This window comes from Fundulus heteroclitus, chromosome 21 (assembly GCF_011125445.2).
Source record: "Fundulus heteroclitus isolate FHET01 chromosome 21, MU-UCD_Fhet_4.1, whole genome shotgun sequence".
NCBI classification, from domain to species: Eukaryota; Metazoa; Chordata; class Actinopteri; order Cyprinodontiformes; family Fundulidae; genus Fundulus; species Fundulus heteroclitus.
The window spans coordinates 35,973,722-35,994,043 of record NC_046381.1 but is presented as its reverse complement, the minus strand read 5'-3'; the positions used below and the strand labels follow the sequence as shown (position 1 = coordinate 35,994,043).

The 20,322-nt window shown below is 41.3% G+C and overlaps 1 protein-coding gene across 1 annotated transcript; it reads right to left on the bottom strand.

Moving 5' to 3' along the window:
• Window positions 1–849: 849 nt before the first annotated feature.
• nsmaf (neutral sphingomyelinase (N-SMase) activation associated factor) lies at window positions 850–20,171 on the bottom strand. Its single transcript, XM_012875681.3, has 31 exons — window positions 20,036–20,171; window positions 17,445–17,531; window positions 16,882–16,960; window positions 16,423–16,484; window positions 16,205–16,241; window positions 16,048–16,098; window positions 14,585–14,656; window positions 12,617–12,664; window positions 12,420–12,472; window positions 12,174–12,303; window positions 12,015–12,083; window positions 11,806–11,914; window positions 9,941–10,117; window positions 9,764–9,843; window positions 9,593–9,683; window positions 9,382–9,445; window positions 9,084–9,135; window positions 7,597–7,717; window positions 6,986–7,117; window positions 6,860–6,902; window positions 6,602–6,768; window positions 5,190–5,301; window positions 4,815–4,873; window positions 4,608–4,675; window positions 4,457–4,524; window positions 4,252–4,375; window positions 3,476–3,559; window positions 3,056–3,206; window positions 2,538–2,640; window positions 1,728–1,837; window positions 850–1,513 (listed from the first exon to the last, which is right to left on the bottom strand). The coding sequence occupies exons 1-31, from the start codon at window positions 20,071–20,073 to the stop codon at window positions 1,419–1,421; spliced, it is 2,736 nt and encodes a 911-aa protein (XP_012731135.2). The 5' UTR covers window positions 20,074–20,171; the 3' UTR covers window positions 850–1,418.
• Window positions 20,172–20,322: the final 151 nt, after the last annotated feature.

Genomic DNA, 20,322 nt, shown 5'->3' with positions numbered 1-20,322 from the left:
GGCTTTACAGTGGGTGATCAGCTCTTTAGTCAGCTACACTTGTGTTTTCTGGAAATTGGATGATTGCCTGATTTTCTTTATTTAAACGGACCTACATAGACTAGAGAGGCTTTGCTTTGGGTTAACAGAAGTCTTTCACCTAATAAAGCACAGGGTTGCAGTTTCCAGGGAATTTCAAGAGAAGAACGTTTCCACTGGAATGAATCTTGACCTACAACGACCAGCTTAAACCCAGGGAGGCTAGACGTTGGCGCTGTTGAACGCTCACTAACACACTGTGTGCTACAGGGGCAGAGGCCATGGGAATTACATGCTTACTGCATCGCTACAGCACATCCACAGATCATTTCTAGAACCCTGGACCACTTCAGCATCAGATTTGGACTTGATAAAGTGCAAAATAAAAAATTATATATTATATATATATATATATATATATATATATATATATATATATATATATATATATATATATATATATATATATATATATATATATATATATTCACACACATGCATACACCTGCTCTGAATAATGTAAGGTGCATACGATGTGAGGAGGCATTTCACGCAGCTGCTTGTACATGTGGAAATGTTTTACTCAACATTTATGTTTTTGTTGTTCCATAGAATAAAGATTTGATAACCTAGCCTGTTGAAACGTAATGGTTTCTGATTTTATTATTATCGCGCACGGACGTCTGTGTGAAAAAAGACTGATGTTTGGGAGAGGGAGTGCTTGTTTGAATTACACCCATTTACCAGTTAATTGGCTTGGATAGTTTTCATTCATTTGTTCATTGACGGTTTGTGTGGATGCATACGATAAATTAATGAAAGTACCCAAAGGAGGTTCTGCTTCTTTTGATCTTTCAGTTGAACTGAGAAAACAACAACAACTGGACAACACGACTTTTAAAAGGTAACTTGGTGTTTCTGTAGCAGCACCTGAGCAACAAAAAGGACTGAGACACAATGGGTTCACTTTAAAGAATAAAATGCCCATAAAGCACTTAAATTAGAAACATTATTGTTGAGAAGATTAAAAAAAATACCATACATGCCATCAGATATACAAAGTTCTCTCCTTGGGTTTACAGCTGCTCCTCAAAATGACGATACAAGGCAAAAAATAAAATGCACACATTATGCATAAACACAGGCTAAAAGCAGAATGGAAAATAAGGCAATTTCATTGTTTTAGCTTCCTGCTTTCAAGCAAACACTGCATTTAGATATTCTTGTACCTAGATATACAACAACGACTGACATTATGTAGGGGTACGTTCTGAGTTTATCCCAGCTGTCTCATGAGTCTCTGTTCTTTATCAGGCAGTTGTGGGTCACATGATCACGAGGATGCAGGGCCTGTCTATTGCACTGGATGTTCTGGTCTGTGTCGCTGCAGAGAGAGACCTTTAACTCTGCAGCCTCCAGAACATGATCTGTTTGTCCTCTCCTCCGGTGATCACCGTGTTGCACAGCTCGTTCATCCACATGGCTGTGACCGCACCTGGAAAACCGTTCAACTCTTACTAAGCTTCATTTCTACACATTATCAGCTCATTGTATGGAGTCAAAAAAAAGAAAAAAGAAAAAGATTCTATTTTTAAAAGAGTCTATTTTTATTTTATTTGACAGCAGTGAGTCAGGGTGGAACTTTTTTTTTCCTGTTCAGCCTTAAAGGGGCTTGAAGTTGTGGTTACATGCGTGAAGACGAGTTTTACCTGAGTGTGCAGGGATTCTGCGGATGACTGTATTGCTGAGCAGGTCCCACAAGAGAAGGCTGCCTGACTGTCCTCCACACAACACAGAGCTGCCATCCCAGCAGAAACATCTGCAAAGTGGAGGGCAAATACATGGTTAGCACATTTTTTCTATTCTTCTATGCAAAATAGCTCAACCCCAGTCAGACCGCACAATGACTTAACATCTCATCTTATATTCTCAACAAGATTTAGGTATGGATGGACTTTGACTGAGCCATGAATATGATTTGATCCAAAACATTCCACTGAAGCTGGGCCTTGTTATGTTTAGGGTTGATATCCTGTTGGAAGTTAGACTGCTGTACCAAATTCAAGTCTTTTTTAGTCTTAAACAGGTTCTCTTTTTTCAGGATCACCCTGAATCCATCAACACGTACTGACTTCCCTGTTCCCCCAGAGAAAAACTCCTCCCAAAAGCATGATGCTGCCTTGTTTCAATTTGGGTAGGTTGTCTGTGGAGTAGTAGTAGTAGTAGTAATAATAATAATAATAATAATAATAATAATAATAATAATAAGTTAGATTTTTCAAAAAAATACAATATATGCAGATTTAAAAAAAAAACATCAAATAAGTTTTATGAAACAAAGCAATCAAAGGGAGTTTGCAGTCTTGAAGAGGCGGGCTTTATGTCTGGATTTGAAAAGACTTAAACCAAACAGCATTCTGCTCTAATCTGCCCGGAGCACCAGCTTCCAAATCTTTGCACTTCCCTCCACGGGGCTTTTTGCTAAGATGAGGCAAGGTTTATTATCTTGGGTTTCTTACCTCTGCTTCTCCTCAGCCTTCACAGATGAGATCACCATTCCTGTCTGAACGTCTAGAACCTTCATACAGGAGTCGTCTCCAACACTGAGAACGTGTCTGCTATCTGGGGAGGTAGCAATCAGAGACGTCTTTGAGATTTATCTCCCACGGTACAGAAGTACATGACCTGCTTTATGATCAACGTTTGAGGAGTTAGAAGCATGTTTGAAAAGTCTGGGTATCGAAGAGGAAGGTTGTCTAGCAATCTCAAAGACATGTCAAGTTTCAGTATTAAAGCTTCAGCTTCAGGAGGGATGAATACTAAATCTGCTCCAAAGGTCCGACAAAAACTATTTTTGAGGAAAAGTTCCCATCTTCACTTAGAAACAGTGGCCACAGTATTGATAAATCAGCCATTATGGGGAAATTGAAGAGGTTTGAGGAATGCAGTAAAGTGCAGATTTGATCAAAGGTATTCATCATGTGAAGGTTCAATCATATGGCTGCTTTCATTGATCTCCACAGAAAGGGACACACACCAGGACTGAAGGCTGAGCGGTGAATGGTTCCCGCATGGCAGTGGACCTGCTGCAGGGTTTGGTAGCTGCTGGTGTCCCAGATGGTGACGGTCCCGTCTTTACAGCCAGAAACCAGCAGGGTTCCAGCGGGGTTCAGACTGACCGTGTTTACCTGGACGTAAAACATCACACAGGGGAAACCAGGCTTATTACTGTCAAGTAAATGCTGTTTAGGTCACAGTCCTGCAACGCGCATTTGTTCAAGCTAAAAAGCATAAAACATTCTAGGACAAATAAAATCATCAAAAAATGTTAGAAAAATAAAATATTAATTTATGTCCATAGAACACATAATTCCTAAAGGTTTACATAAACTGATGCAGATGTACGGTAAAACTTCCCAGATCATTTGTAAGCCAACACTAGCAGGGCGCCACTCACCCCAGCATCATGCTCCAACTCGGCCAGCAACTCAAACTTGGATCTTTTGTGGCTGGATTGGTCGGCAGAGGAACACTGCCATACCTGCAAGATAAATACCACGATAAACTACTGCTGATCACGACAGCGGCTGTCCAACAACAAGTCAGACAGCAGAAAAAAGACCAATCAGCATCGTTGCTTCTTCTACAGGAATGTGTCCGATGCTAATTAAGCAGCAGACAAACAAGACTGTAGTCTTTCAGCAACAAGTTAGTTTCTCTTCACACGTAATGAAGTTAGACTTGTTATGCATTACAAGCAGCAGGGTGCTGGCAGGTCGTGCTAATTGAAGCGCCTAATTAATGGTCATCAGCAGGTGGGACCACCTCTATACGAGCAGGAAACTCTATGATGGGGCCCTAAAAGAGCCACACAGGTGAAGGTTTGCAATGAAGCGAAGCAATCCTGGAAATCCTCTACAAAGATGTGAGACACAGAGTCCTACAGGAAATCCAGTAAAGCTTGTTCTGCAAGTTACTGAACCACCTTTTCTTAGCAAATGTTTTACATTTCAGCTTTAACTTGGTTTAATAAATATGAAGATCGACTTTGCGCCCGATAACTGAAGGATGCTGCACCATCAATGAATGCTTACCAGAACGCAGACACTTTAAGCTTTTCAGTGTTTTAAAAATACTGGATTGCTGATAAAATGACCGTATTTTGTCTCCTTTCAATTATGAAGTCTGAAACCCAAAATAGGGAAGCAATTTAAAGGATGCACTCATCTGTACCTTAACAGTGGAATCCCAGGACGCTGTATAGAGTCTGTCATCAAACCAGCACATCTCGCTGACTGCGTCGTCGTGACCCATCAGCGTGTCCTGGCGCCGGCCGTATGGGATGGAGTAGAAATAGCTGCCATGGAGGGGAGTGGAGGTCAGCGAGAACCCATAAAAAGTGAATACAGCTGGTTGGGGGCTCTCTGTCACTACTTACACATTGTTGTCCCATGAAGAGCACAGCACAGTCTTACCATCGGCAAGCATCAAGCATGACGATAAGGCCTGAAAAACAGTGGAGAGGTTAGCCGTTCACCGCGCTGGACCGTTTCACAAAAGGTAAACAGGCTGAGGGGAAATCCAGCTACCATGTTGGAGAAGGAAACGCTCCTCTGGAAGTCCTTCAGCTCTTTGGAAAACATTTTAAGTGTGGAGTCTGAAGTAAAGACGCATATATCAAGTTTAAACAACAATACCACACCATTTTAGGTGTAACAGAAATTGGGCATTTGTTTAGGAGAGAGCTGCTTTTCGTACAAACAACATGCCGTATTAATGAAGGTTTTTTTCCAGACCTTGGGATGTAGAGAAGATAGAAGCTCCGTCTCGGGTCACAGCAATGCCCGTCACGGCCCTGGACATTTAACAGACAGCATTAGCTACAGAACGAGTAAACGCCTAAATAAAAAAAAAAGAGCGTCAAGTCATGCTGCAGCTGAGCCAGCTACATGTTTAGGAGACTGATTTCAATGATAACTAAACGTGCTCCACAGATCAAACCTTTTGATAAACGTTGTTGTCTTCGTCACAAAAATGTTTTTTAAATTTCAACGCAGATGCTATGTTATTGCTTAGTATGCACTTCCTGTTTGCCATGGTTGAAACGAAGCTTTCAGTTCTGTGCTCCCCAGCATTAGCTTTCTGCCTTTTTAGTGCTGTTGCTGACTCACTCTTTATGGATTTTGTGGCTGGAGATCCGTTTCAGGCTTCCCATGTTTGCCCAGGCCATCTTCCTGCTTTCCTCAGTCAGGTCTTCAAAGGACGAGTCCTCGCACAGAGAGACTGAAACAGCACAAGGCTCTTTATAGGCCGAACACACACAGACCTACCACACGGTGCTTTGAAAAAGTATTCACATCAATTGAACTTACTTACATTTCATCTCATTACAATTTGAAAATATTTCATTAGATTTTATGTGACAGACCAACACAACATTGCATATAATTGTGCAGTCCAAAAAAAAAGGTGCATGGTTTTCCAAAACATTTGATCTTAAAAGAGTGGCTACGTAGTAAGGTCCCTTTACTCTGATAACCCAAAATAAACTAAATAAGCCGTAAGAAGTCCAGTTTGCTACAAACTGCAACTAAAGAAACGTTAACGTCTCAGAAGAGACCAAAGTAGAAGAATTTGGCCTGGGTGGAAAACAGATTATGTGGTAAAAACTAACTCTGCACATAACCCTGAACACAATGTGCCCATGAAACATGGTGGGAATATTTTTTCTTTAGGAAAGTTATGAAGGTAAATAGTAAGTGTAACGATACTTCGATCCACATTGACATATGGATTAAATGATTCATGATCCAATTAGATTGAAGGAAAATACTGATCCATATCATAATTTTTAAGACACACCTTTAAGTTGAAATTCACAAGGCATGATACTATAGTGAACAGGGGATTTATTATTATTACTACTTTAAAATTAGAACAATACTGTTTTTGATTTAAATATCTGAGACCTGTAAGAGCTTAGAAACAAAATGGTCAAATCGTACTATTTTTATGAGATGATATTAATGTAAATAATAGTGTGAGATGAGCAGGTGGTATTGCATAATAACGATAGCAAAAATGTGAATTGAATTTAATTGAAATTGTATTGTATTATAATAGAATTCGTGATAATGGCAAATATCGTATCGCTGTCCAAAAACAGTAGTTTTAAGTCCAGACTTAATGTCAGTGGAGAAGAGCTTATAACTTCCGTCAAAAAGTCCTCCATCTTATCAGAGTTAGTTTGAAATATTTTGTAAAGAAGAGTCTCAAAGATGAACCCATAGCCACACTTTCAGATTTTTATTTGCGAAATATTTGAAAAACCATCTAACTTTTTTTTCTTGCACTTTACAATCATGGACGACATCGTTTGCTTGTGATTGCAACAAGGCTTTAATTGGACAATCAGTCTATGAACGTTGCTTATGTAAGGCGTTTTTATTTAAAGAATTTGAACGCTTTGTTGAAGCATTGTTAAAGGAACAGAAGGCGTAGATAATGTTAGTGATTATTACAAGAACACAGTTAAAGCTCAGCCATCTGGAGGTGTCAGTATCGCCGTCTACAGCGTCCTCACCTGGGGACAGCTCACCGGCAGTCGAGTTGACGCTGGAGCTCCGTGTGATGTTCTGAAACCTGGGTGTGATCCTCTGAGGGTGGGGGGTGGTGAAGAGCTGCTTGGGTGTCTGGCCAAACTCCAGGATCTGCGTCAGCATGGCTATCCTCTGGTCTGTGTCCTCGATGCTTCCAACACAGACGAAGGAGAACGGTTAGTGATCCTCCCGCAGAATGATTCGGGGATACTGAATCACTCTGGAGAGGTTTTCTTTGACACCTGTCACAGTCGATGCCACCTTCATAGGTCAACGGGTGGAACACTAAAAGAACAAAATAAAGAAAAACATAAAGCCTTCTGCACAGTTTTGGGTTTAAAGCGAGTTTAAAACAGTGGCTGTGTTACCGTTCTGGGCTGCCACAGCTTCACCGCCCCTCTGTTTGAAGCCGAACACCAGGTCGATCCATTCATGAAGGTGCTCCGAGACAAACTGACTCTCCAGAGCCATCTTTTGCTTTTTAAGAAAATCACTGGCATCTGGAGGATAGGAACAAACAGGAGTTAACAAGCTTGCTGAAAATCTGTCTTCATTACTTAACAAGGGGGTTTATACACATTTTCCTGTCAAAATTCCTTATTTTCCTTATTTTATCCAGACTCAAGAGTCAGAGTTATAGGTCTCTTTAAACCAGTTTACCAGAATACATAAAAACTACAATACAGTTCAGAATCAGATATTTCTACCGTGGTCAGGCGGAGTAAAGTCAGGAAAATAAAAAAATTCCTGGATCTAATGTTCTGTTTGGACTTTTTGGACTAAGGTCAACATCTCAAATGAGAACAAGTTGTCTCGCCTGGTTACATAAAGGTGAAATTACTAAATAAAATAATTTTCCTGTAGTTATCCAGATCTAGAAAATTCCTAAATCAAACTCCAGGCTTTTCCAGATGCCGAAGGAAGTGCGTTTCAGAAAGTTTGCCTGGGATAAACAGAGAGACGTTCAAAGGAAGCGTACCCGAGGCCCACGGAGGAAGGAGAACGTCACCAACTGAGGTCCCGTTCTGCCGTCTGCCCAGATCAAGATTCAGTCTGTTTTCCAGGAAGCTGGAGTCATTCCCATAAAACTCTGGGATCAGCTGCAATACCAAGGACACAGACATGACAACATGGATATAACACACTTGTCCAAGCTGTATTAAGATGCTTAAACCTTTTATCCAAGTGTCAAAGACAATGGAGCAAATGTTTATTAAAACATTTAAGTTCTTTTTAATGGTACAAGAACATTTCATGTTTCTATTTCCTCATTGTGTGAGGTTTCTAAATAACTGGTTTCACATTTTCTAATAATTAAAAAGATTAAACTTCTCATTAAAATGTGATATTTTGTGTTGTGGTTCTTAAGACCGATGTTAAGACAAAGTGATGGTGTGGGCTGGTCTGGGACTTTACCTCTGGTTAGGCAGTTTTGATTACAATGTGAGGTCTGACGCAATTAAAGGGAAAGAAAAGCTTCACCACAATTGTCTTTATGTGCTAAACTCTCAGAGATTCAACATTCACTGAATTAAAAAGAAATGGGGTTTAAGTCCATCTTTTATTTAGGTAAATTATACTGAAGGAGACCACTGCTAATGCAAGAAGATCTCTGCATTACACTCAACAGTCCAGGCAGTGATCAGAGGCAGACATAAAGGCACGAGCATGAAGTCCGCATGCTGCTGACTTCTCAAATGTCAGCAGCACTTAAACTTGGAAGTAGTCAGGATAAGTGTCAGTTTTATTTTCAGGTGATTTATTTTTTAAACTACTTTCAGCAGTTAAATAATAATGTTATAACATTCGATTAGGTAAGCTCTAAAATTGTAAACGTAACGTCTCTAAAGGTATAGCGGGGTTTTGGGGAAGGCATTCACACAATCAGTTCATCCAAACATCTTCTTGTTAAAAACACGTGACTCTCTTTGAACTATAACCAACTATCATTTGATTATATAGGTCTGGTGGAATTCACATCTCTTTTTGTTACCAGATCATGGCCTGTGACTAAACTAACATCACTAGAGACGCCACCATACACCACAGAATATCAGCGACAGCACCACATTTCTATGCGGGAGACAAAGAAATGTGCTCCTGTTGTTGTACAACAGCACCAAGTTCAGGTAGATGAATTTTGAAGAGTTATTTTTAAAAAATTTATTTTTACCCACAAGTCTTTGCAGTATTTCTGACAATCTGCAGGTTACAGTACAGAGCTTATTTTAGATACAAAGCACGAAACATAATACTGAAAAATCATTAATAATGAATATATTTAAAAAATGCTCAGTTTATCTGCTTTGATGCCATGTTTACTCCATGTCCCTTATGGTAATCCACTAGGGGGCGCTGTTTTAAAACAGCCTGTGTATGGTAGTAGCAGAACTAGCTCCTGTTAGCTCGGCAAGGTTCCTTGATGTTCTCACCAGAAAAGTTGTTCTGGACACTTCAAGCTTTTACCTCTTTAAAGTCTGTCGCTCCCTCCAAGCAGTTTTTCCACGTTTCACTGATGCTGTAGGAAATAAAAAGCACCAAAGTAAATATTCTATCCAAAGAAACAAAAACATTTTGGTCTTCCAGCTTGGTTCAAGCTTGTCCACTGGAACATTGATCAAAAGTAAACAGAGGCTACAAATAAGCAATGATTTGGAAAATTGGATGAACATAGCATTTTAGTCGTAATTAACGTAAGAAAAACTGACAGCTATATATGTTTTTTTTGTTGTTTTTTGCATTTTTAAAGTTGGAAACATCGTACCTGTTGAACATGCGGTCGGCGTGGTCATATCGGCCATTCTGCAGACACAGCATGTGCTCTGGAGCTAAAGAGATGATCAAAATCCATAAATCTGATTTTATGTTTACCAACAGGTAAAATTAAAGGAGCGAGGATTGTATATTTTTTCGTTATACATGTTATTAAATGCAAAAGGTGAAGATTTTTAGCTGACTTTAGGGCTGCAACACACCGACTCTGACGAGGTAAAACATGACGTATCCTGGAGAGGAGTAGTGACTCCCGTAGATGAAGCGCGGCTCAGGCATGCCTCTGTAGCGAGCCTGGGAGAACAGAACCAGAGGTTACCAAAAGTGTTCTCCCGCCACACAGCAAGAGCTTAAAAACAGAGGAAACGTCTCACCAGCAGTCTGTCGAGGCGCTCTTGATTCAGGGCTCCGATGGGTTTGCTCAGGTCTCTGAAGGTGTCTGCGTTTGTCAAGTCTGGCAGAGAAAGTCTTCAATAAGAACCTTTTAGAAATCTTTAGTTTTCCACACATTTCCAGCTCTATTTTCGCTGTTGACAGTCAGAATGACCCACCTAACTGCGAGCTGGTGTAGTCTGCGATGACCCAGGGGAAGACAGGGTACTGAGAGAGGTCATTGCAGCTGCGGTCCGCCAGGTTGTTCAAATGGAGGAGATACTCGTAGTTGCTGAGATGCCCGCGCTGCCACTGCAACATGTAGCTCTCTGCTGTGTGCTCCTTGATGTGGTTCTCTGATCCAAAGAGAGGAAAACAGAACGAGACACGGTTCATTTGAAAGTTTTAACACCAACAATAAGGGATCTGTGGTCATGGAAAGCAGCAAATTTTTAATTCTGTTCATTTCAAATCCAGAAAGAGCAACTTCAATCTTATTCCATATCATTTTAAAAAAAAGTGTAAATGTATTTAATACCATTATGAACTCTGTACTGTTAAAGTTTTATACTTGTAGGTTATGTTTTCCGAACGGCTCAATGTCCACATAACCATTTAAAATTCAAGTTATAGGATCTGTATGTTTAATAATTAATGCCAAGTGTGCTCAAAAAGCAGGTCATTTAATGTATTTTATAAGAAATGCATGAGAAGAGGCTTTGTGAGCAGTGATCTGAAAAATTTATGTTCTCTCATACCAATCCATCATTTTAATAACAGGGTGCATTGTTCTACTTCTGACACCTGAGTCTGAGGGTTTTTCCCACTATAAATACAAGTTGTACAAACTCTCCAACTTCAGCACAGTTTGTATGGCCTGGTAAAGCTAATCTTGTTAGTGTTCACTTTTAACAATTGTTTTTTTTTAAAAAAGAAAACAACCACCACAGTGTGGGATTGCTAAAGGAGCGTAGAGTTTTTGCAAAGTCTGCCCCCTCTGGCGACAAGTTGAAATGACACCACTGTTGTGCACGTGCATGGGAGGAGAGGAAAATTATCTTCTGCTGCGACAGCACAGGTCTTTTGTTTAGAGGTGTAACGTCTTCTGAGCTAAGAAAGCTGTAAATATTATACTATATAGAGAATACAAACTGAATCGCTCTCTCGTGAACTGACTAATGGAGCCTAAAGAGGCAACTGCGGTAAAGAGAAGGTAACTCACATCGGGCAATTGGAAGGGCTTGTATGTGAAAGAAAAATAAGAATATATAACTGCAAAACTTGCACTATGCACCTTTAATAAAAGATGAGATACACATCAAACAGGGAAAATTTCAGGGCCTGTATTAGCACAGCTTAGAACTTCAAATGTTTCCGAACTTTCCCCCCCTTTAACGTTAAATCTACATTTTTTCAACTCAACTGAGAAACAAACAAATCTGCGGATTTGTCCATTTTTTGTTCTTCTAAAAAAAAAAAAAGGGGTGCAATAGCTGGTTGTCTAAATGAATACTTAGTTAAAGCATCTTTTGATTTCAGCACAGATTTCCTTTGGCAGCAGTCTACCTCCATCCCTTCTCTGCTCTTGGTAATATTTGCTGCTAAACTTCCCCAGATCTATTGAAACATGAGGAAATCTCTAGTTAATGTGAAAAAAATGTCTATAAACCTTTTTCAAACTCTTGAGATTCATTATCATTTTTGGCAGATAGGAACTCAAAAATAACAGAGCATCAAATTTTTTTTAAAAAGGGGCTTCCATTAAAGTTCAGCAATGTAATAAGATTTTTTTAAGCCTTTTAATTTTTTTTATTGTTTTTCTGGTTTATTTTGATACTAGAGGGGGAAAAACCTTTGAAATGATTTCTGGTATTTTAACCAGAGTGGGCGCACGTTTCAAATTCACTGTACATCAATTATTAACACGGGCTCAAAGAGTCCTTGAGCTGCTGGCAGATTTTTATCTACGGTTGTCTAGTTTCAGTTTCTGCTCACTGATTATCACTTGGCTCTGCTACAGCAAAGCTTTCCTGAGTTTTCTTACCCAGGAACGTGGCGATGTAGTAGTAGATTTCATCTCGGTCGGCTGGGCTGTAAAACTTCAGGTAGATGTCTGAGCACAAGTTATTCTCGCTGCAGAAAACCTCCAGTCCCTAAACAAAATACATGAATACATAATAACCTTTCAGTAGTTAGAGGGAAAGTTAAACACCAGTGGGGTTAAAAGTGGAGCAACCTTCCAGTTTTGCTCACCAGAGGTCTGAGACCGTGTCGCCTTTTGTAGATTCTCCTGACCTCGTTCAGTTTGATTTGAATCACATGCTGCAGAAACGACGCGAGGTTACCGTGTTTGATTAACAACAAGACCTGCTGGCATCATTTTACCAGCAGCCGCTGCGGCGTTGGACTCACCGGATGTCCGTTAAGAGGCTGGAAGTAAAGGTTTTCGTTTGTAATGCAGACGTGGCCTGGATTGGACACCAGAGGCATCACCATCTCTACGGGACACTCCATGTGAAGGTCCTCTGCAACACTCTGAAAACTTCACAGCAGACTATTGTCATATTCTCCCACTATTAGACTGCACTGTTGGCTACTTTATGAAGTGAAAAGTGGATGCAATGGATATGACAAAACTCATTTTGGACATTTACTTACCAATTCTTATCAAATGACGACCTTGCCAGTCGGGACTGAAGATTAGCAGCAATCTGATAATTTACAAGTAGATATGTAAGAATATGCATTTATTTCTTAAAGACAAATAAATAGGCTACAGGATGAGTCACACAGGCTCCTTTTAAACATTTCATTATCTGACAGGCTTTAGAAAAATGGGGTAATGATCAACCTACCATAGCAGTCTGGTCTCCTAGTTTGTCCAGACAGGAAGCCCTATGGAGCTACCAGAATAAGCAGAATAAAAGACAGAATTGTAACAAACCCAAAGGGAACAGACACAAAGAGAAGATTAAATGCACTGCTCAAACCAACTAAAGAAACTCTATTTAAATCAGAATATCAATTAAACTTCAGTAATATTGATCTGATCAAGTTAGTAGTACAGGGCGTTGTTCATCAGCGTTCCGGCATTAATAAAACTAACAACAGGGGAACTAAAGGACCAACAATGAGACGACCCCAAAAACAGGAATAGTTTTGCAGGTGGAAGCCACAGACATTTTTCACTCCTAATTCTTTGACTGCTTTTCAGTAGTTTAGTATCTGACCAGGGTTGGTGTCAGTGCTGGAGGCATGAGGCGATACCTGGACCCTACAGAGGTTAAACAAGCAGTCTAACTCAATATGGACGCCGCATCAATACGTGTTGTTGGCACAAGGTCTCAAGAGCATGGAGGAGATTCCAGGAGTGAGGCCGTCACTCTGTAAGTACTGGACACGGCCGTCAGAGGTCCTTAACCCATCAGCAGCACTGGTATCTGCTCCTTTATGCAAGGCAGCCCTACAAAGAGACATCTAAGGGCCTCTGGAGTGAACGTCTCGGACCAAGACCATTAGAAACAGACTTGATGAGGGTGGCCTGATGGTCCGGCGTCCTCTACTAGGACTTTTGCTCACCACTCGGCACCGCGGAGCTTGACTGGCTTTTGCCAGAGAACAGTGGAACTGGCAGGTTCAGCACTGGCGCCTTGTTCTTTTCACTGGTGAGAGCAGGTTGACTCTGAGCTCATGAGACAGATGTGAAAGGGTCTGGAGAAGCAGTGATGAACATTATTCTGCCAGCAACACAGTGGGTCCGTGTTGGTCTGGGGAGGCATATCCATGGAGGGACGCACAGACCTGTACAGGATGAACGATGGAACCCTGACTGACGTTAGGCGTTGGGATGAAACCCTTAGACCCTTCACTGGAGCAGTGGTTCCTGGGTTCCTCCTGGTACATGATGATGACCAGCCTACTGCGGTAGGAGGATGCAGGTAGTTCTTGGGGGATGAAGGGACTGATACCATTGAGTGTCATCAACACTTCCCTGACCTAAATCCAACAGAACCTCTCTCAACATCAGTGAAGTTGGAGGGTGAGAGACGTGGATGAGCCCACCAGCTGTTCCACCAGAGTAAGGCAGATGTTTATAACATATTAAAGAAGGTTTGGATTTAATACATGTAGAGGCAGTGCAATAAAAGTTACCCAAGTTGCATTAGTTATTTAGGGCCACTGATATTACTTCTGGTGATGTTTAAGAAAGGAAGAATGCATCCTGTGTGATGAAAACGGAGAAGGCGGTAAACACCAAAGCCCTCATTTGACCCTCCGCTGCAGATCCATTGGTCTTACCACCCTGAGTGCCTGTTTGACCGCTTTGAGCTCGTCTCCCTTTGCTCATCAGGGTATCTGGTTTCCAGTATGAACCCATCAGACAGGTTCTCTCGTCTCTTGGCTTCAAACCAATGTGAGAAGTGGACTGCAAATGATTAGTTATTATTCCTTTGTTAGATTTGATTTGACTGGTCTTATCCATCCATCGTCTACACCTGCTTATCTGTACAGGGTGGCAGGCTGGGCTGGTACATTACTCACTGGGCGAGAGGAGGAGTGTTATTCTCACTATTTTCAATACATTTTATAGATTTTCTGCCTTAATGTGACTTTTATGCTGGATAATAGTGTACTTTGGTGAGAGATGCTGTTGTTTTTATAGTGCTTTATAAATGATATAGCATGGCATTGTATGATTGTGTTAGTTTTCTTTAGATTTGCTTCACATCAAAACGCTAAAGACTGAAATAATCAGTTTGACTGAACTGATGAGTCATTTACAATGGTTCCTGTGTACGGATCATTTTAAAACAGCCACATACCTGCAGTAATGTCTGAACCACATCTTCTGTTTTACTCCAACCTTCTAACTCAAAGGTCAGTTTCTTTGATCCCTGTCAAAGTGAGAAGACACGTTATTTTAAGGTTATACAGAGGTTTCTCTAGCAGGAAACAGAAACTAAAACAGAAATGTTGACGAGGCTGTGGCCATAGCATAAGTTCAGTAATATACACCATATTGCCAGAAGTATCTGCTCACCTGCCTTGACTGGCATATGAACATAACTGACCTCCCATTCTTAATCCATAGGGTTCAATAAGACGTTGGTCCACCCTTTGCAGCTGGAACAGCTTCAGCTCTACTGGGAAGGCTGTCCACAAGGTTATGGAACGTCTTTATGGGGATTTTTGACCATTCTTCCAGAAATATATTTATGAGGTCAGACACTGATGTTGGGCTAGAAGGCCTGGCTCTCAGTCTCTGCTCTAATTCATCCCGCATTGGTTCTATCAGGTTGAGGGCAGGACTTTGTGCGGGCCAGTCAACTTCATCCATGTCTTTCTGGACCTTGCTTTGTGTTCTGGTGTAGTCATGTTGGGAGAGGAGGGATTCATCTTCAAACTGTTCCCACAAAGGTGGGAGCGTGAAGTTGTCTAAAATCTCTTGGTGAGCTGAAGCACCAAAGCAGAACCCCCACACCAGACTTCACACTAAGCACATTACAGACAGACAAGTACCGTTCTCCTGGCAACTATATAACTCAGACTTAAGTTTGCTCAGACAACATGGAGATGTGTGATTAGTCACTCCATAAGAAACACGCCTTTACTGCTATGGAGTCCCGTGGCGGAGGACTTTACACCAACGCTTTGATTTGGACTTGGTGTTGTATGGCTTGGATGCAGCTGCTCAGCCATGGAACCTTGTTAAATGAAGCTCTCTAAGCACTGTTGTTGAGCTAATCTGAGGGCTGCATGAAGTTTGGAGGCATGTAATGATTTACATGGCCTACCACTCCATGGCTGAGTGGCTGACGTTTCCCAGCCGCTTCTACTTTGTTTCAACACTAACGGTTTACTGTGAAATGTTTAGAAGGGAGGACCTTTCACGGCTGGACTTGTTGCCCAGGTGGCATCCTCTCACAGAACCTAGCTGGAGTTCTCTGAGCTCTTCAGAGCGACTCGTTATGTCACAAATGTTGAATGTAGAAACAGTGAAAGCCTGGCGCTTGATTTTATACACCTGTTGTCATTGAAATGACTGGAACACCCGATGTTCACTATTTGGATGGGTGAGCGAATACTTTAAGCAATATGGTATCCTCTCCGATCATATAGAAGACTTTTACTTTCTGATTTACCTGTATTGTTTATTTAAAAGCCTACTTAATGATCAGTTGAGACCATGATAGTTTTACGGCTGTCACAGAGATCAACACTTTTCCACAACATGAACAAAACCACTGAGAGGCGTTTATCCACTTCACTTCTCCAGCTGACTTACTCTTTCATTTCTGTACGGCGCTATAACGTTGCTTTCTTTGATGAAAATGACCTGAAACAAAAAGTGAAAATGAATTAAGTGGCATTCAGTGGGAGGAGCACTTAAGACTAAATAACAAAGTGCAGTCCTGGATGTCAGGCCAAGAAAAATATCTCACCTGCTCAGATGAAACTGTGATGACTGGTGGCTTAGGGCTGAGAAGGAAAAAATAACAAACCACAAAATAGTTTTAAAGAGTTTTGTAGCAGACTGGGTGTAGGCCATCGTGTTTCAAAACAGAGCACAAAGCAGAGGTGCTTTAAAGTAAGCAAACCAGTTGCACAAAACAACACATTCATTGTTTAATGTTCAGCTCAGAGATGAAACCACACTCACTCATTAAAAGGATTGTTCTCCTTTTCCACAAACTCAATCTTCCGGCAGTCTCGCAGAGGAATCTGCACAAACATCAAGGAACAATTCGAATACCCTGTAAAAACTGGTCTGGTACAGCAATTCAAAGCCTTTTTTGCTGCTGTGACACGTAAATTTCCCCGTTGTGGGATCATTAAAGTTGATCTTATCTTAATCAGTGCAAGGCATGAAAAAAAACTGATTTTTATGAGAATGGTGCAGAGTTATCAAGTCAGTCTTTATTTAAACTGTTTCGCTACTGGGTGTAAACTTCAACCTTGACTTTCTTGCTTTCACAAACCCAACACAGGATGGCTTTCTTGGCTCTTGTGGAGAAGTTTTAACAATCTGCCAAAGTGTGAAACCTGTCTGCAGGCTCGTAACGTGTATATATTGCAACATTAAGAAGAGATAAAATGCATTTACAATACCAACACCAACCTTTATAATCGGCTCTGTAAGACTCTCTGGATCAAATATGATGGATCTGGAGCAAACTTTGAAGGAACCTCTGATTTTTCTGAAGGAAAAAACATCTCTGTTACGGCTTTTTATAAAAAATTACAAACAGAATAACGTGATCATGTCCACAGCACAGCTGGAACGTTGTCTAAACCAGAATGAGGCCAACAGCCTGTGGATTATGTGCTTGTAAATACATCCTGAAGTCGTTTGATGCAGTTAGCTTTTAAAGCAAATGCCATTCATCTTAAAAGCACAATTAGGCTCAGCTTTAACCCAGATTCACTGTATTTAGATTCTGCCTGATCATACTTGATCTTAACCTTCTTTCATTTGCTCAGCCTTTTCTTATAGAATTAAACCATGTGGGATTTAAACTTTAAACCAACAGCAGCACCAGTCAACATGAAACAAACAGGTGACAAATCTGAGCCCACATCCTTCCTATTTTAGGAAAAAGTCAAAAAAAAAAAAGGTAATTCTGCGATGTGAAGCAGATGTTAACAGTTTGTTTCAAAATTTCCCTTCGTACTCTCGCTTACTTCTCCTTTCTTGAGCTGCTTGTCACGTGGTAAGCAGTGTGCTGCTCGAAGTAATATTCCTCCAAATCCAGCAAGAGGAGAGAAAACCTGTTAAAAAAAAAAAAAAAAAAAAAAAAAAAAAACAGTGCATTAGACATCGGCACATAGAGAAACCCATTAAATTATGACTAAAATAATCCAGTTAGTCCAGCATATCCACAGCAGACCCCTCATGAGGCCCTATTGTGCTTCAGTGGTTTAATGTAATTGTGACAGAAAAAAATCTTTGACTAGTCTGTCCTCCACTAATCACAAATCCTTTATGGTGACGCAATCACAGGGAAGCAGTGGAAGGAGGTCTGGGCCAACAAGGCCGACGAGCTTTTGGCCTACGTGCAAAATGGGGGGGGGGGGGGGGGGGGGTGTGAAAACCTAACACTGCACATCAGCCCTGAACACGGCCTGGCTGCGGTAAAACACGGCGGCGATGACATCATCACGCTGTGGGGGACGCTTTTTTTGGCTGGTCAGATTTGATCTTGAAGATGGATGGAGCTAAATAAAGGTTCAACTGTCTAAGAAAATCCAGACGCGTTCGATAGGTTTAAGTCTGTGGTTGTAACGAAAAACTGTGGGGGGAAAAAATGAATAAAACCAGGGGTGTGAATACTTTTGCGACACACAAATAGAGCTAAAAACACCCATGGTGAAGTTAATTATCATTATGAGCGGGGCTGGGCAATATATGGAGATTTAAAAAAATAATAAAGAGATATGAGATGAGACGTTATCGTTCTAATTATACTTTTATGTATTCCAGTAAGTTATTTTTTATCCGTTTCTCATATTTATCTACAGCTGTTCTACATGCGAGACATCTGGGATAAAGCTTTGATTCTGAGACGCCTTTTTTTATAATTACTTCATAAAAAGAGAAGCATATCGAGATAAATATCGTATATTGGCATTTAGCCTAAAGATATTGTGTCCAATGGCTGGTTTTCTCCGCAGCGATTCCAATAGACTCATCCCATTTGAGCCGGAACTGAAAGCAACCCGATGCCTGCATCAGTAACACTGCTTGGTGAAAGAATGCAGCTTTAATAAAAAAAAATTAATAAAAAAAACTCTGCATAGATGTTCATGACGTAAAATATCCACGATGAATCTACAGCTGAATGATGGCTAACACCACGACAGTCGACTCTTAACCAGAACTTTCAGACCTTTCCTCACCAAACAGCGGACCAACTTTAAAGAAACAACTGCTAAACATCTCAAAACACTTTGACTCATCCCAGTTCAGTTTGTTGTTGTTGTTTTTTTTACCTCCAGAACACGGAGACCCATTTACCAGACGCTGTTTGATCAGTGAGGTCACACAAAACAAATAGAGTCACAGAGGCTTTACCGTCTAATTCCACTCACATGCCGCGTACAGAGCATCACTATCAGGAAACTCTTTTAAGACGACTGATCTATACACATGCACCATGAAACTGAATTATAACGCTGGGGATAGTAACTACAGGGTACCAGATAATCAGAATTTCTCCAAAAGTCTCAAACTTAATTTGCAAAACAACTACTGAGCTCAGTCGGACTGGACGGAGACGGTCTCTGAACGGAAACATTCGATTCTAGTCGCAGATCGTCAGCAGGATTTTAGGTCTGGGCTTTGACTGGGCCGTTTTTACGCATAAATATGCTCTGAAGCATACCTCAGCATGACGCCTCCACCACCATGTTTTAGCACAACGGCCAATATTAATATCGGTAAACGTCGCGATGAAGATATCTGCCGCCGCATCTCTTCCCTCTCCTAATCATCCGGGCTTCCGTCACTCTGTCTGCGGCCATCAGGATTTGGACCGAGGTCATTGTGTGTAATTTACCAGCAACACTTTTCAAAGAGCCTAAAATTTATTTTAAAGCTTTAATCCAGACAGAAAATAAAGCATCGGAGGCCTTTTCTAGTGGTGCCATTAGGTGGGTCTAAAGTTGTATCCTGTAGCATTTACTGGTAAACACCTCACTTGGCATGCTAACCTGAGGAAAACATGACGTCATGTTGTTTGTTTGTTTACTGTTTTGACTATTGTTGTCTGTCTAGCTTTTGCTCATTTAACAATCTCCTAAAACATGCCCCGGACGAGTAATGCTAGAAAAATCCCTCTTCCAGGTGTCAAACAGCACAGTGACCCTCAGCTCATATCAGAGAGGTCAAGCCGAGCCTGCATGAGATTACTGCTCGGATAAATATAGAACACGGTGCAAAACCACGTAGCGCTTGTGTTGTTTTTGTTTGTGCGTGTTTTTCCTTGGCGCTGAGACAAAGCAGCTGTCCTGGGTTCTTGTGCCCTGGCTGGCTCTGGCTCAAGCCGCGGACAGCAGCTCCGTGACTTCAGGAACGGAGGAACCACAGCTGTCCGAGAGCAGCTCTCATTAGCCGACTGGCCCAGCCGGGAAACATGACAATCAGCCGCAGTGAAAGCAAACACCCCGCCGCTTTAAACGCGCAGCTGCGACTTAAAAGATAACGCCACGTTACGGAGCTCCCGGGGAAAAAACGGCAGCACGCTAACAGAGAAAGCTAAGAGCGGCACACCGACCTTTCTTTGGTCCGCTCTGGCGTCTTAAGAAAAGCCATGACCCCGCCGCATCCTCCTCAGAAACTCAACGCAGAGCGAGCGAGCGAGCGCGCGGCAGCAGCAACAAAGCCCCTGTCAACACGGAAGCTGGTCTGAGAAGAGCACGTGACCCGCTGTCAGACAAACAAGATGTGCGGACTCCACGTCGAAGAGGCTTCACTCTGACTGTTTTTCAGAGGCCGGCGACAAATGGCTCTCAAAAAATTGTTTCTGCTGTTGTCGTTCTCGTGTTTTGTACTCAGCCAATC